The sequence below is a fragment of the Pimephales promelas genome, chromosome 9, assembly GCF_988280905.1.
Source record: "Pimephales promelas chromosome 9, fPimPro1.hap1.1, whole genome shotgun sequence".
In the NCBI taxonomy this organism is placed as follows: Eukaryota; Metazoa; Chordata; class Actinopteri; order Cypriniformes; family Leuciscidae; genus Pimephales; species Pimephales promelas.
The window spans coordinates 36,206,811-36,223,301 of NC_142777.1; the positions used below are offsets into that span (position 1 = coordinate 36,206,811).

Genomic DNA, 16,491 nt, shown 5'->3' on the forward strand with positions numbered 1-16,491 from the left:
GAAAGTCCTTTGCAATTGTAGTTTGGTTGAAAATTACTCATTCTTTAGTTTACCATTTGAAATGCATGTATAATAGGGGTGGCGCGAAAAGAATATGTGCGTATTAAATCAATAGTTAAATCGAAGTTATTTGTCTTGGGCTGTACTTATGTGGTCTCCTTAAGGATTTGACAATTCATGTTTACCTGTTTGTACCATTTGGAGTCAGTGTTACATAAGGTTATGCATGAGAGATTTTGCCCTGCCCATTGATATGTGGTGCGCATGCTCTGTTCAGTTCGTTTACACTGCGATGGGAGCTAGCCTGTCTCACGAGAAGCTGGATATGAAAAAAATCCATCTGTTATTATCTAAAAGCGCCAATATTATAAAGAATACACGCTGTCACGAATGAGTAGACCACTATTGCAAAATATCTGAATTTTATTTATTTTTCAAAGGATTTTTTTTAACGATGGAATCGACAGGACAAAGACGGGAATGGGAATGCTGGTGGATTGCTTTGTGTTTCTCTTTGCTGCTGAGCTTCGGGATGCAGGTTTCAACACAAATACGATATTCTATACCAGAGGAGGCAATTGAGGGATTTGTTTTGGGAAACATCGCAAAGGATTTGGGTCTTGATGCGCATACCTTGGTGGACAGGCGTTTCCGTATCGTCTCTGGATCGAAAGATGCTCTTTTTGAGGTAAATCAAAACAATGGCGAATTATATGTTAATAAGAAAATTGATAGAGAGGAGCTGTGTGATGGAAATAGCGTGTGCTTGATCAATCTGAAAATCGCCGTTGAAAATCCACTGGAAATACATTATGTCGGAGTAGAAATCACAGACGTGAATGATCACAGTCCTCGTTTTCCCGAGAAAGAGCAGCATTTTGAAATGGCTGAAAACACTAATGAAGGTGCACGTTTCGAACTACAAACTGCAAGAGATCCTGACACTGGGAGCAATTCCATTCGGCTTTATAAACTAGCAAAAAATAATTACTTTGAGCTGGAAATGAGAGACGGCGACGAAGAGGAAAAAATTCCAATTTTAGTCTTACTTAAACCTTTAGACAGGGAGAAAAATTCAGAGCATAGACTTGTGCTGACTGCAGTGGATGGAGGCATCCCTCCGAAGTCAGGTGCTTTAAATATTACTGTTTCTGTTCTTGATATCAACGATAACCGCCCTGTATGTATTAAAGATATATATTCAAAAACTCTTCCAGAAAACACACATATAGGGACAGTAATAGCACGCGTAAACGCTACTGATTCTGACGAAGGTTTAAATGGGGAGGTTATTTACACTCTGGGAAAAACTAGTAAAAGGAAAGTACATGAAACATTTAGCCTTGATAGTGTAACTGGTGAAATTCAAATTAAAGAGCCAATTGATTTTGAGGAGAACGACATACACAGGTTGACCGTCCAGGTCACAGATAAAGGACAGCCGCCGATGACCACTGACTGCAGAGTCATTATAAAGATCACAGATGAGAATGATAATAAACCCGAGATAGACGTCACGTCCCTTTCTAACATAATTTCCGAGAATTCAAAACCCGGAACTGTAATCTCTCTTATTAGTGTATCCGATAAAGACTCTGGTGTTAATGGCAAGGTTGTTTGTAGTCTTTCTGACAATATTCCGTTCGAATTAAAACCATCTGTTCAGGAAAATTTGTATTCGTTAATTACTAAAGAATACTTGGACAGGGAACTTGTGGCAGATTATAAAATCACAATCAAAGCCAGTGATCTAGGTCAGCCGCCTCTTTCCTCTTTTAAAACCGTTTCTGTGCAGGTGGCTGATGTTAATGATAACAAACCAGAGTTTGACAAAAATCCCCTCGAACTTTATTTAGTGGAAAATAACACTCCCGGTGCATCAGTATTCTCTGTGAGCGCGTCAGATAAAGATCTAAATGAAAATGCTGCAATTTCATATCACATAGTTAGAGGAAATGGATCAGATAGTGATATGTCGTCGTTTCTCAGTATTAACCATGACACTGGCGTTATCCATGCGCTGAAGAGTTTTGACTTTGAAACTGTTAAAAAGTTCCAGTTCAAAGTTGCTGCCACAGACTCTGGAAGTCCGTCTCTGAGCAGTAACGTGACAGTGAACGTGTTTATTCTGGATCAGAACGACAACGTTCCGGTGATCTTATATCCAGTCAGCGCTAACGGTTCTGCTGAGGGTGTGGAAGAGATTCCCCGGAATGTGAACGCTGGTCATTTGGTGACTAAAGTCAGAGCCTATGACGCAGATATAGGATACAACGGCTGGTTATTGTTTTCACTGCAGGAAGTGAGTGAGCACAGTCTCTTTAGTTTGGACCGCTATACAGGACAGATAAGAACCCTTCGCTCATTCACAGAAACAGACGAGGCCCAGCATAAACTGCTCATACTGGTCAAAGACAATGGGAACGTTTCACTCTCAGCAACAGCGACTGTGATTGTCAAAGTTGTGGAGCCCAAAGAGGCTTTTGCAGCTTCTGATGTTAAAAACGCAGTAAAAGACGAAGAGGAAAACGACGTGACATTTTATCTGATCATCACTTTGGGCTCGGTTTCAGTGCTTTTTGTCATCAGCATCATCGTGTTGATTGTGATGCAGTGCTCGAAATCTACAGACTATTCGTCCAAGTATTTACAGGACACAAATTACGACGGGACTCTGTGTCACAGCATCCAGTACAGATCTGGAGACAAACGGTACATGTTAGTTGGACCCAGAATGAGTATCGGCTCTACAATAGCGCCAGGCAGTAATAGGAATACTCTAGTGATACCAGATCGCAGGAGGAGAGATTCTGGAGAGGTAAGCTAATTTAAAGAAATAATGGGCAACATGTCTAAGTCTGTAGTCACTGCTTTGGTAGTATATCTCATTTTCTAACTCTTTGTTACGTCAAAAATGCGCTAACGTTCTTTTAAGATTTGTGTAGGTTGAAATTTCTTTTGGGAGCATTTGATGGTACATCTAAAAGCGTAAATTTTCTTCTTGCATTTGTTTATTCGTTTTTGTTCATGTTTTGCAAATGTTATTGTCTTAAGCATTCATAATAGCATCTTTTTTTTTTTTTTTTTTGCAACGTAAGAGTTCACATTTACTTCTCCTTTTGTACCATGTGGTGTCAGTGTTACATTAGGAAATGAGGTAGAGATTTGACCCTGCCTTTATGTGGCGCGCATGGCTGTTCCGTTCAGTTAAACTGTGATAGCAGCTGACGCGTGTAGCGCGAGAAGCCGAGGGAAGGACATTTTCTAAAATTGCATCGATGTTATTTAAGAATGTTGCGTCTGGGAATATACAGTTTTAACTGAAAACAACCGTGACTTTTAAGCTGCTTTAAAGGAATCCTTAACGATGGATGAACAAAGGCGCCGATGGGAGTACTGGTGGATATCTCTGTGTTTCTCCTTTCTTCTCGGCTTTGGACAGCATGTTTCAGCTCAGATAAGATACACAATACCAGAAGAGGTGAAAGAGGGATCTGTTGTGGGAAATATAGCTAAGGACCTCGGACTTGACGTGAGTACTTTGGTGGACAGACGGTTCCGTATAGTTTCTGGTTCTAAAGACGCGTTTTTCCAAATAAATCAGAACAATGGCGAATTGTATATTCACAAAAGCGTAGACAGGGAGGCGCTATGTGACGGAAATGGTGCATGCGTAGTAAATCTAAAAACTGCAGTCGAAAATCCTTTAGAAATTCACTATGTTGCAGTAGAAATAACAGACATAAACGACAACCATCCTAGTTTTTCTGAGCAGAATCAGCATTTCGAGATTGCAGAACACACCCCTACAGGAACGAGCTTCCAGCTGCACGCAGCACGAGACCAGGATGCCGCACCGTATTCTGTTCGTTTGTATAAATTAAGTCAGGATGAAAATTTCGAGATTGAAATTAGAGACAGCGATGAGGACAAAATCCCCTTTTTAGTGTTGAGAAAACCACTCGATCGCGAAAATAAACCAGAACATGTGCTGATTTTGAAAGCCCTCGATGGTGGAAACCCTGCAAAATCAGGTACCCTTAACATCACCGTTACCGTATTGGATAATAATGATAATCGCCCAGTGTTTAGTCAAGACCCATACTCTGTCAGTTTACAAGAAAATTCCCCAATTGGAAGTACTGTAATTAAAATAAAGGCAACTGACAGGGACGAGGGCTCAAACAGTGAAATTGAGTATTCACTTGGCAAAACTTTAAAGCGCAAAGTTTATGACGTTTTTCAATTGGATCCCATTACAGGCGAAATAAAAGTTAAAGGCAATGTAGACTTTGAAGACACGGACGTTTATAAACTAGATGTTCAGGCTTCAGATAAAGGTCAGCCTCCTTTGTCTGCCCAAGGACGAGTTATTATAAAGATACAAGATATAAACGATAATAAGCCTGAAATTGAACTGACATCGTTATCTAATATTGTTGCCGAGGACTCCAAACCTGGCACAGTAATTGCTTTGATAAGTGTCTCAGATAAAGACTCGGGTGTCAATGGTAAAGTTGTGTGTAGTCTCTCAGATAATGTTCCTTTTGAGCTGAAACCCTCTTTCCAAGATAATATGTACTCGCTAGTGACAAAGGGGCGTTTGGATCGTGAACTTGAGTCGCACTATGACATCACAGTTACAGCAACAGATCTAGGTCAACCTCCTTTATCATCCATTAAAACATTAAGCATCCAAGTAGCAGATGTGAATGACAACAAACCTGAGTTTTCTAGTAATTTCCTTGAACTTTACATATTTGAAAATAATGCTCCTGGAGCCTCAATATTCTCAGTGAGCGCATCTGATAAAGATGTGAATGAAAATGCTTTGATTTCGTATCATATAAATAGAGGTGGAGGGACACAGAACGACATAACGTCATTCTTGAGTATAAATTCGGAAACGGGTGTTATTCACTCGCTTAAAAGTTTTGATTTCGAAACAATTAAAACGTTTCAGTTTTACGTTCTCGCTAAAGACTCTGGAAGTCCGTCTCTGAGCAGTAACGTGACAGTGAACGTGTTTATTCTGGATCAGAACGACAACGTTCCTGTGATCTTATATCCAGTCAGCGCTAACGGTTCTGCTGAGGGTTTGGAAGAGATTCCCCGGAATGTGAACGCTGGTCATTTGGTGACTAAAGTCAGAGCCTATGACGCAGATATAGGATACAACGGCTGGTTATTGTTTTCACTGCAGGAAGTGAGTGAACACAGTCTCTTTAGTTTGGACCGCTATACAGGACAGATAAGAACCCTTCGCTCATTCACAGAAACAGACGAGGCCCAGCATAAACTGCTCATACTGGTCAAAGACAATGGGAACGTTTCACTCTCAGCAACAGCGACTGTGATTGTCAAAGTTGTGGAGCCCAAAGAGGCTTTTGCAGCTTCTGATGTTAAAAACGCAGTAAAAGACGAGGAGGAAAACGACGTGACATTTTATCTGATCATCACTTTGGGCTCGGTTTCAGTGCTTTTTGTCATCAGCATCATCGTGTTGATTGTGATGCAGTGCTCGAAATCTACAGACTATTCGTCCAAGTATTTACAGGACACAAATTACGACGGGACTCTGTGTCACAGCATCCAGTACAGATCTGGAGACAAACGGTACATGTTAGTTGGACCCAGAATGAGTATCGGCTCTACAATAGCGCCAGGCAGTAATAGGAATACTCTAGTGATACCAGATCGCAGGAGGAGAGATTCTGGAGAGGTAAGCAAATGACTCTTACATCTGTGTATTAGCTGTAACAGTTTTAAGACACATCGGTTGCTGTCCACGGTGCTGAAGCGGCTCAGACTGTTGTTTCAAATGGAACATAGTGACTTCTTTCTCATATTCAGGTGTATTCATAATTTAGACTTAATTTATATGGTAATAGGAATGTTTTACATTGCCAAAGGAAAAAAATATATTTAGCATATTTATTTATTATGTAGCATATTAAAAATGCAAACATTTAACCGTTGAAGAAAGATATTTAATAGAAATAGTTAACACAGTCTCATCCCAAAAAGTCACATAACTGACGTTTTGGGACGTATTTTGACCATACGTCAATATCCGCATTTTTAGGGCCCCCTTAAACGTCGGTAGATGGCGATCCTGGGCCGTCATACAACTGACGCTTTACCTTTAACGTCAGTTAGGTGACGGGTTAGGTTTAGGGTTAGGTTTAGGTATGAGGTAGAGTTAGGATCCCATAACCTCATCTACCGACGTTTAAGGGGGCCCTAAAAAGGCGAATATTGACGTATGATCAAAAGACGTCCCAAAACGTCAGTTATATGACGTCTTGGGATGAGACCGGGTTGAAATAGTAGCAGATCCCTGCAGGAGATTTTGGACAGCGCGAGTTCTGTTTTAATTTTTCTGTGTGATCTAATGAAAGATATGGATACTGGTCTATGACAGGCTATTGTGTTTTTCTTTCTTTAAATTATTTTGTTTGTATTGTTTTCTGTGTTGCTGCTGTATCCGTAGACGCGTGATTCTAGTATTTATTATATTTTTACTTTAGCCAATTGCAATATAATGTGATGCATTGCAGCAGTGAGATCGCGAGGTGTCAGTGTAATCCTAGAGTACGGCTCATGGCGTCAAATACTGTTATTCCTCCCCTTCGCATTCAATGCTCGTGCATCCTGCTCGTCAGTTGTTCTTGCGTTTGCTTTTCAGCGATTCGGGTTTTTTTGGCAGTACGCGTAAACCTTTAGAGGGAAAAGCAATGCTTAATATTGCCAATCGAGTGTAGCAGAGGAATTGCCTAGATCCTTGTCTGTATTACCTTCAGAATGGAACAAAGAAGATTCGCGCAATGGCTGAAAGAGCACGCAATATTCACTCTAATGGCTGCGTTGCTTGTGTTTGGTGCGGTGGCACGAGCGCAGATTCAGTACTCCATCTCAGAGGAACAGAAGGACGGAGCTGCTGTGGGGAATATCGCGAAGGATTTGGGTATTGATCACAGAACCTTAAAAGAGCGAGGATTTCGCATCGTCTCGACCTCAGGCGAGTCCATGTTCAGTGTAAATCAGAATGACGGTGTCTTGTATGTGAACGGGAAGATGGATAGAGAGGAGATCTGCGAGAGAAGCACTCCTTGTTTAATTAATCTGAAAATTGCTCTCGAAAACCCACTTGAAATCCACTATGTAACTGTTGAGATTTTGGACGTAAACGACCACGCGCCGAGTTTTCCGGAAAGCGAGATGCATTTAGAGATCGGGGAATCTGCCCTGCCCGGGGCGCGCTTTCAGCTTGAGGCTGCGCGCGATTCTGATAGTGGCAGCAATTCTGTGCATCATTACAAACTCAGTCATAACGATAATTTCCGACTTGAAGTCAAAGATCGCGGAGAAGACGGTAAAATCCCTATCCTTATTTTACAAAAGCCTTTAGACCGTGAGGTTATTCGAAACATTATTTTGCAACTAATTGCTGTTGATGGGGGAAAGCCTGCCAAGTCTGGGGCAATGGAGATAAAGATTAATGTTATAGATATAAATGATAACGTGCCAGTTTTTACAAAAGATGTTTATTCAGTCATGCTGAGTGAAAATGCGCCTATAGGTACAACCGTGATACAGGTCAACGCCACAGATTTGGATGAGGGATCGAATGGTGAGATAATTTATTCATTTGGTAAAAGTGTTAATAGTAAAGTACGTAAGCTTTTTGATATTAACACCATCACTGGTGAGATAACTGTAGAAGGGCCCTTAGATTTTGAAGACAAAGACAGCTATGAGATTGATATACAAGCATCTGACAAAGGAACTGTTCCCCATGCAACAGATAAAAGTATTATGATTAAAATTATGGATATGAATGACAATAAACCTGAAATAGAGGTGACATCATTTTCAAATTCAATTCCAGAGGATTCTAGACCTGGTACTATAGTGGCTTTGATTAGTGTCACTGATTTAGATTCTGGACTCAATGGCAAAGTCTCTTGTTCATTAGAAGATGACATGCCTTTCAAACTAATGCCTTCTTCACAGCATAGTACATACTCATTAGTTTCTACATCACCATTAGACAGGGAAACTAAATTTCAGTATGACATCAAAATAGTTGCAAAGGATGCTGGCCAACCACCATTGTCTTCTGTTAAATCTATAACTGTCCAGATATCAGATGTAAATGACAATAGTCCAGAGTTCTCTGTTTCCCCTTATGCGTTTTATGTGATTGAGAATAATGCTCCCGGCAAATCTTTATTTTCTGTTTCTGCCTCTGACAAAGATACAAATGAAAACAGCGTGGTCAGCTATCAAATATGGAGAGATGGTGTAGAAAACGCATATACATCTTTCATTAACATTAACTCTGAAAATGGAGAGATTTATGCACTAAAGAGTTTTGATTTTGAAACTACCAAAACGTTCCAGTTCCATGTTCTCGCCACAGACTCTGGAAGTCCGTCTCTGAGCAGTAACGTGACAGTGAACGTGTTTATTCTGGACCAGAACGACAACGTTCCGGTGATGTTATATCCAGTCAGCGCTAACGGTTCTGCTGAGGGTGTGGAAGAGATTCCCCGGAATGTGAACGCTGGTCATTTGGTGACTAAAGTCAGAGCCTATGACGCAGATATAGGATACAACGGCTGGTTATTGTTTTCACTGCAGGAAGTGAGTGAGCACAGTCTCTTTAGTTTGGACCGCTATACAGGACAGATAAGAACCCTTCGCTCATTCACAGAAACAGACGAGGCCCAGCATAAACTGCTCATACTGGTCAAAGACAATGGGAACGTTTCACTCTCAGCAACAGCGACTGTGATTGTCAAAGTTGTGGAGCCCAAAGAGGCTTTTGCAGCTTCTGATGTTAAAAACGCAGTAAAAGACGAGGAGGAAAACGACGTGACATTTTATCTGATCATCACTTTGGGCTCGGTTTCAGTGCTTTTTGTCATCAGCATCATCGTGTTGATTGTGATGCAGTGCTCAAAATCTACAGACTATTCGTCCAAGTATTTACAGGACACAAATTACGACGGGACTCTGTGTCACAGCATCCAGTACAGATCTGGAGACAAACGGTACATGTTAGTTGGACCCAGAATGAGTATCGGCTCTACAATAGCGCCAGGCAGTAATAGGAATACTCTAGTGATACCAGATCGCAGGAGGAGAGATTCTGGAGAGGTAAGAAAATGACTCCTACATCTGTGTATTAGTTGTAGGAAACAGTTTTAAGACACACATCGGTTGCTGTCCACAGCACTGAAGCTGCTCAGGCTCTTGTTTCAAATGAAACATTCTTAGTGTCTTCTTTCCAACAGATATTTTTGCAATTAAAACCTTTTTATGGTAAAAATAATGTTTTATATTGCCAAATCATAATATTAAATATGTAAACATAACCGTTGAAGAAAGACAAAAATATGAGAAGAAAAATTACTGAACTAATAAAAAAATAAGTAGGAATAGAGCAGTTTGGGATGTTATGTTGTCCTTTTCATGTATGCTATATATCATATCTCTTCTCCAGTCACGGTCCTTTTCCACTGGTTGTCCTTTTGTTGTGGCAGAACTTAAATATCTTGCAGGATGTTTTAAGCTTATTCGAGTAGAGATGAAATTGATCCACCCTTCTGTATCTGACTTTGATGGGTTGTGAAGAAAGGAATAATGTCTATACAATATGTAGCCTACAATTTAAACATATTGCTAAAAAGTGGATTTATTTTCCCACTTCATTTTGTGTTCAGTGCAGTCTCATGTTTGCCAGGTCTGTCTGTATTCTATATTTGAAATTATGATGTTTTTATGCCTTAATTTGAATTTTGTGCTCTTAATACTTAACACATTTATGAAATGAATCCCGCAAGAGGGTCTGGTAGCTGTCCATGGTTCTGAATCGGTGATGTCGCTTGTTATCCGGTATAATAGACGTTGTCTCTTTTCTGTTTGTTGTATGCTATAGTCATGGTAAACGAGCTTTAAGAACTTCAACATGAATTATACAATTCTGAGAGTTTAATGAAAAGCAATGCAATGAAAAAGCGCGAGGTGTCAGTGTAAACCTATAGTACAACTCAAAACGTCAGAGTACCTCCCCGTTTTGTTTTTTCCCCGTCACAGATTTTGTACACGATCTCTTTTTCACCAGGCTAGAGGTGCGGCTTTCTCAGTGCTTTTATCCTTCTTTTTCTCCGTAATATCTTTCGGGGTCTAGAGCATTTCGGTCATCTGTCATGTGGCTAGTGGACTAATATTTGGACAGCCGTTGTGAAATTGCTGTGGAACGAATACAGTGCAAAAATGGGACAAAGGAGACGTGATCAGTGGCTTGAGCGGCATGTGAAAATCCTCTTCGTTGTTGCATCGCTTGTTTTTGGCAGAACGGTTTGGGCACAAATCCGCTACTCGATTTCTGAAGAGCAGAAGGACGGAGCTGCTGTGGGGAATATCGCGAAGGATTTGGGTATTGATCACAGGACACTAAAGGAGCGAGGATTTCGCATCGTCTCGACCTCAGGCGAGTCCATGTTCAGTGTAAATCAGAATGACGGTGTCTTGTATGTGAACGGTAAGATAGACAGAGAGGAGGTGTGCGAGAGGATCACCCCGTGTTTAATTAATCTAAAAATCGCTCTAGAAAACCCACTAGAAATTCATTATGTCGCTGTAGAGATATTGGATGTAAATGATCACAGTCCACAGTTTCCCGAGAATGAAAAGCGGCTGGAAATTTGGGAATCTGCTATGCCGGGCGCGCGATTCCAACTTCAGGCAGCGCGCGATCCAGACAGTGGCAGTAATTCAGTTCAGACTTATAAACTGAGCCACACCGAATATTTCCGTGTTGAAATTAAAGATCGTAATGAAGACGGGAAAGTTCCTGCGTTGATTTTACAAAAGCCGCTTGACCGAGAGTCTACAAAACGCATGAAACTGCAGTTAACCGCTTTAGATGGAGGCAGACCTCCAAAGTCTGGAATGATGGAGATAACGATAGATGTGTTGGATATAAACGATAATGCGCCCGTTTTCACAAAAGAAGCGTACACTGTAACACTAAATGAGAACACACCTTTAGGCACAACAATTTTTAGGGTGAACGCAACTGATTTGGATGAAGGTCAGAACGGAGAAATTGTTTATTCATTAGGGCATGACGTCAATGACAAATTGCGAAAACTTTTTAATGTTAATCATGTAACAGGAGAAATTGTTGTGACCGGTGTTTTGGATTTTGAAGTTAAAGATACATATGAGATTGATATTCAAGCATCAGACAAAGGAATTGTTCCTCTAACAACAGATAAAAGTATAACTATAAAAATTGCTGATGTAAATGACAATGCACCTCAGATAGAAGTGACGTCATTCTCGAGCGCCATTCCTGAAGACTCTAAAGCTGGCACAACGGTGGCTTTAATAAGCGTCTCTGATTTAGATTCTGGCATAAACGGGAGAGTCACCTGTTCATTACCTGAGGACATACCTTTCAAACTAATGCCGTCATCTCAAGAAAACACATTCTCTTTAGTGACAACATCATCTCTTGACAGAGAGACAATTTCTCGCTATGACATCACATTAGAAGCCAAAGACGCTGGTCAACCATCACTGTCTTCTGTTAAATCTATAACTGTCCAGATATCAGATGTAAATGACAATAGTCCAGAGTTCTCTGTTTCCCCTTATGCGTTTTATGTGGTTGAGAATAATGCTCCCTGCAAATCTTTATTTTCTGTTTCTGCCTCTGACAAAGATACAAATGAAAACAGCGTGATCAGCTATCAAATATGGAGAGATGGTGTAGAAAACGCATATACATCTTTCATTAACATTAACTCTGAAAATGGAGATATTTATGCACTAAAGAGTTTTGATTTTGAAACTACCAAAACCTTCCAGTTTCATGTTCTCGCCACAGACTCTGGAAGTCCGTCTCTGAGCAGTAACGTGACAGTGAACGTGTTTATTCTGGATCAGAACGACAACGTTCCTGTGATCTTATATCCAGTCAGCGCTAACGGTTCTGCTGAGGGTGTGGAAGAGATTCCCCGGAATGTGAACGCTGGTCATTTGGTGACTAAAGTCAGAGCCTATGACGCAGATATAGGATACAACGGCTGGTTATTGTTTTCACTGCAGGAAGTGAGTGAGCACAGTCTCTTTAGTTTGGACCGCTATACAGGACAGATAAGAACCCTTCGCTCATTCACAGAAACAGACGAGGCCCAGCATAAACTGCTCATACTGGTCAAAGACAATGGGAACGTTTCACTCTCAGCAACAGCGACTGTGATTGTCAAAGTTGTGGAGCCCAAAGAGGCTTTTGCAGCTTCTGATGTTAAAAACGCAGTAAAAGACGAGGAGGAAAACGACGTGACATTTTATCTGATCATCCCTTTGGGCTCGGTTTCAGTGCTTTTTGTCATCAGCATCATCGTGTTGATTGTGATGCAGTGCTCGAAATCTACAGACTATTCGTCCAAGTATTTACAGGACACAAATTACGACGGGACTCTGTGTCACAGCATCCAGTACAGATCTGGAGACAAACGGTACATGTTAGTTGGACCCAGAATGAGTATCGGCTCTACAATAGCGCCAGGCAGTAATAGGAATACTCTAGTGATACCAGATCGCAGGAGGAGAGATTCTGGAGAGGTAAGCGAATGACTCCTACATCTGTGTATTAGTTGTGGGAAACAGTTTTAAGACACACATCGGTTGCTGTCCACGGTACTGAAGCCGCTCAGGCTGTTTAAAATTTAACATTTTTAGTGTCTTCTTTCTCATATTCAGATTTATTTGTCTTTCAGACTTATTTTTTATGGTAAAACAATGTGTTACATTGCCAAATTATAGCAATATTAAATATGCACACATATAACTGTTGAAGAAAGACATAAAAATATGAGAAGATTTTTTATTTACTTATTTATTTATTTTAAACTGAATAGAGTAGTTTGTGATGCTATCTTGTCCTTTTTATGTAGTCACGGTCCTTTTCCACTGGTTGTCCTTTTGTTGAGGCAGAACTTAAATATCTTGCAGCATGTTTTAAGCTTATTCGACTAGCGATGGAATTGATCCTCCCTTCTGTATCTGACTTTGATGGGTTGTGAAGAAAGGAATAATGTCTATACAATATGTAGCCTACAATTTAAACATATTGCTAAAAAGTGGATTTATTTTCCCACTTCATTTTGTTTTCACTGCAGTCTTATGTTTGCCAGGTCTGTCTGTATTCTATATTTGAAATTATGATGTTTTTATGCCTTAATTTGAATTTTGTGCTCTTAATACTTAACACATTTATGAAATGAATCCCGCAAGAGGGTCTGGTAGCTGTCCATGGTGCTTAATCGGTGATGTCGCTTGTTATCCGGTATAATAGACGTTGTCTCTTTTCTGTTTGTGGTATGCTATAGTCATAGTAAACGAGCTTTAAGAACTTCAACATGAATTATACAATTCTGAGAGTTTTATGAAAAGCAATGCAATGAAAAAGCGCGAGGTGTCAGTGTAAACCTATAGTACAACTCAAAACGTCAGAGTACCTCCCCGTTTTGTTTTTTCCCCGTCACAGATTTTGTACACGATCTCTTTTTCACCAGGCTAGAGGTGCGGCTTTCTCAGTGCTTTTATCCTTCTTTTTCTCCGTAATATCTTTCGGGGTCTAGAGCATTTCGGTCATCTGTCATGTGGCTAGTGGACTAATATTTGGACAGCCGTTGTGAAATTGCTGTGGAACGAATACAGTGCAAAAATGGGACAAAGGAGACGTGATCAGTGGCTTGAGCGGCATGTGAAAATCCTCTTCGTTGTTGCATCGCTTGTTTTTGGCAGAACGGTTTGGGCACAAATCCGCTACTCGATTTCTGAAGAGCAGAAGGACGGAGCTGCTGTGGGGAATATCGCGAAGGATTTGGGTATTGATCACAGGACACTAAAGGAGCGAGGATTTCGCATCGTCTCGACCTCAGGCGAGTCCATGTTCAGTGTAAATCAGAATGACGGTGTCTTGTATGTGAACGGTAAGATAGACAGAGAGGAGGTGTGCGAGAGGATCACCCCGTGTTTAATTAATCTAAAAATCGCTCTAGAAAACCCACTAGAAATTCATTATGTCGCTGTAGAGATATTGGATGTAAATGATCACAGTCCACAGTTTCCCGAGAATGAAAAGCGGCTGGAAATTTGGGAATCTGCTATGCCGGGCGCGCGATTCCAACTTCAGGCAGCGCGCGATCCAGACAGTGGCAGTAATTCAGTTCAGACTTATAAACTGAGCCTCACCGAATATTTTCGTGTTGAAATTATAGATCGTGACGAAGACGGGAAAGTTCCTGCGTTGATTTTACAAAAGCCGCTTGACCGAGAGTCTACAAAACGCATACAGTTGCAGTTAACCGCTTTAGATGGAGGCAGACCTCCAAAGTCTGGAACGATGGAGATAACGATAGATGTGTTGGATATAAACGATAATGCACCCGTTTTCACAAAAAATACATACACTGTAAATCTGAATGAGAACGCACCTGTAGGCACAACCATTTTAAGGGTGAACGCAACTGATCCGGATGAAGGTCAGAACGGAGAAGTCGTTTATTCATTAGGACATAATGTCAATAACAAGTTGCGTAAACTTTTTGATGTAAATCCAATCACAGGAGAAGTTATATTGACTGGTCTTTTGGATTTTGAAGTTAAAGATAAATATCAGATTGACATTCAAGCAACAGACAAAGGAATTGTTCCTCAAACAACAGATAAAAGTATAACTATAAAAATTGCTGATGTAAATGACAATGCACCTCAGATAGAAGTGACGTCATTCTCGAGCGCCATTCCTGAAGACTCTAAAGCTGGCACAACAGTGGCTTTAATAAGCGTCTCTGATTTAGATTCTGGCATAAACGGGAGAGTCACCTGTTCATTACCTGAGGACATACCTTTCAAACTAATGCCGTCATCTCAAGAAAACACATTCTCTTTAGTGACAACATCATCTCTTGACAGAGAGACAATTTCTCGCTATGACATCACATTAGAAGCCAAAGACGCTGGTCAACCACCATTGTCTTCTGTTAAATCTATAACTGTCCAGATATCAGATGTAAATGACAATAGTCCAGAGTTCTCTGTTTCCCCTTATGCGTTTTATGTGATTGAGAATAATGCTCCCGGCAAATCTTTATTTTCTGTTTCTGCCTCTGACAAAGATACAAATGAAAACAGCGTGATCAGCTATCAAATATGGAGAGATGGTGTAGAAAACGCATATACATCTTTCATTAACATTAACTCTGAAAATGGAGAGATTTATGCTCTAAAGAGTTTTGATTTTGAAACTACCAAAACGTTCCAGTTCCATGTTCTCGCCACAGACTCTGGAAGTCCGTCTCTGAGCAGTAACGTGACAGTGAACGTGTTTATTCTGGATCAGAACGACAACGTTCCAGTGATCTTATATCCAGTCAGCGCTAACGGTTCTGCTGAGGGTGTGGAAGAGATTCCCCGGAATGTGAACGCTGGTCATTTGGTGACTAAAGTCAGAGCCTATGACGCAGATATAGGATACAACGGCTGGTTATTGTTTTCACTGCAGGAAGTGAGTGAGCACAGTCTCTTTAGTTTGGACCGCTATACAGGACAGATAAGAACCCTTCGCTCATTCACAGAAACAGACGAGGCCCAGCATAAACTGCTCATACTGGTCAAAGACAATGGGAACGTTTCACTCTCTGCAACAGCGACTGTGATTGTCAAAGTTGTGGAGCCCAAAGAGGCTTTTGCAGCTTCTGATGTTAAAAACGCAGTAAAAGACGAGGAGGAAAACGACGTGACATTTTATCTGATCATCACTTTGGGCTCGGTTTCAGTGCTTTTTGTCATCAGCATCATCGTGTTGATTGTGATGCAGTGCTCGAAATCTACAGACTATTCGTCCAAGTATTTACAGGACACAAATTACGACGGGACTCTGTGTCACAGCATCCAGTACAGATCTGGAGACAAACGGTACATGTTAGTTGGACCCAGAATGAGTATCGGCTCTACAATAGCGCCAGGCAGTAATAGGAATACTCTAGTGATACCAGATCGCAGGAGGAGAGATTCTGGAGAGGTAAGAAACGTTAAGGTTTCACAGGATGTATTCTTGCAGTTGTGTTAAGAATGTTCCCTTCCTTATGGGGGTGCAAGTTGTGTTCTTTTGGACAATAATACATCTAAGCGTCATCAGAATTACAAAGATTAAATCGCTGAGACAAATATAATTTCCCTTCATGTTGAATCTACTTAAATCATTTTTCTAACATTAACTGAAACTGGACGGTGTATTTCTGGGTCATATAGTATTCTTTGCATGGGACTGGATCAGTAAATGTCGAAATAAAGTGTTATTGAGTAAAAAAAAAAATCCTTGCTAATGCTTAATCTTCAGTGATGTTGGATATTTAGATGAGTTTCTGTTTTCATTTTTTTGTGGTTACCATTGTGATCACC

The 16,491-nt window shown here is 40.6% G+C and overlaps 1 protein-coding gene and 3 pseudogenes across 1 annotated transcript; all 4 read left to right on the forward strand.

Moving 5' to 3' along the window:
* Positions 1-269: 269 nt before the first annotated feature.
* Positions 270-5,749, forward strand: LOC120473298 (protocadherin alpha-8). The gene is made up of 2 exons (XM_089135078.1): positions 270-1,130; positions 4,035-5,749. Exons 1-2 carry the CDS (start codon positions 455-457, stop codon positions 5,732-5,734), a joined length of 2,376 nt encoding a protein of 791 aa, XP_088991204.1. The 5' UTR covers positions 270-454; the 3' UTR covers positions 5,735-5,749.
* Positions 5,750-6,568: 819 nt separating this feature from the next.
* Positions 6,569-9,177, forward strand: LOC120473297 (protocadherin alpha-3 pseudogene; annotated as a pseudogene).
* Positions 9,178-10,061: 884 nt separating this feature from the next.
* LOC120473295 (protocadherin alpha-3 pseudogene) lies at positions 10,062-12,683 on the forward strand (annotated as a pseudogene).
* An 878-nt stretch (positions 12,684-13,561) lies between these two features.
* On the forward strand, positions 13,562-16,174 carry LOC120473247 (protocadherin alpha-3 pseudogene; annotated as a pseudogene).
* The last annotated feature ends 317 nt before the right edge of the window (positions 16,175-16,491 follow it).

What these genes read in the sequence shown, in the direction of transcription:
- LOC120473298 (XM_089135078.1), top strand. Translation starts at nt 455, where the DNA reads ATGGAATCGACAGGACAAAGACGGGAATGGGAATGCTGGTGGATTGCT. An exon ending in AGGCATCCCTCCGAAGTCAG is followed by an intron (nt 1,131 to 4,034) that starts GTGCTTTAAATA and finishes CTGCAAAATCAG; the next exon opens with GTACCCTTAACATCACCGTT.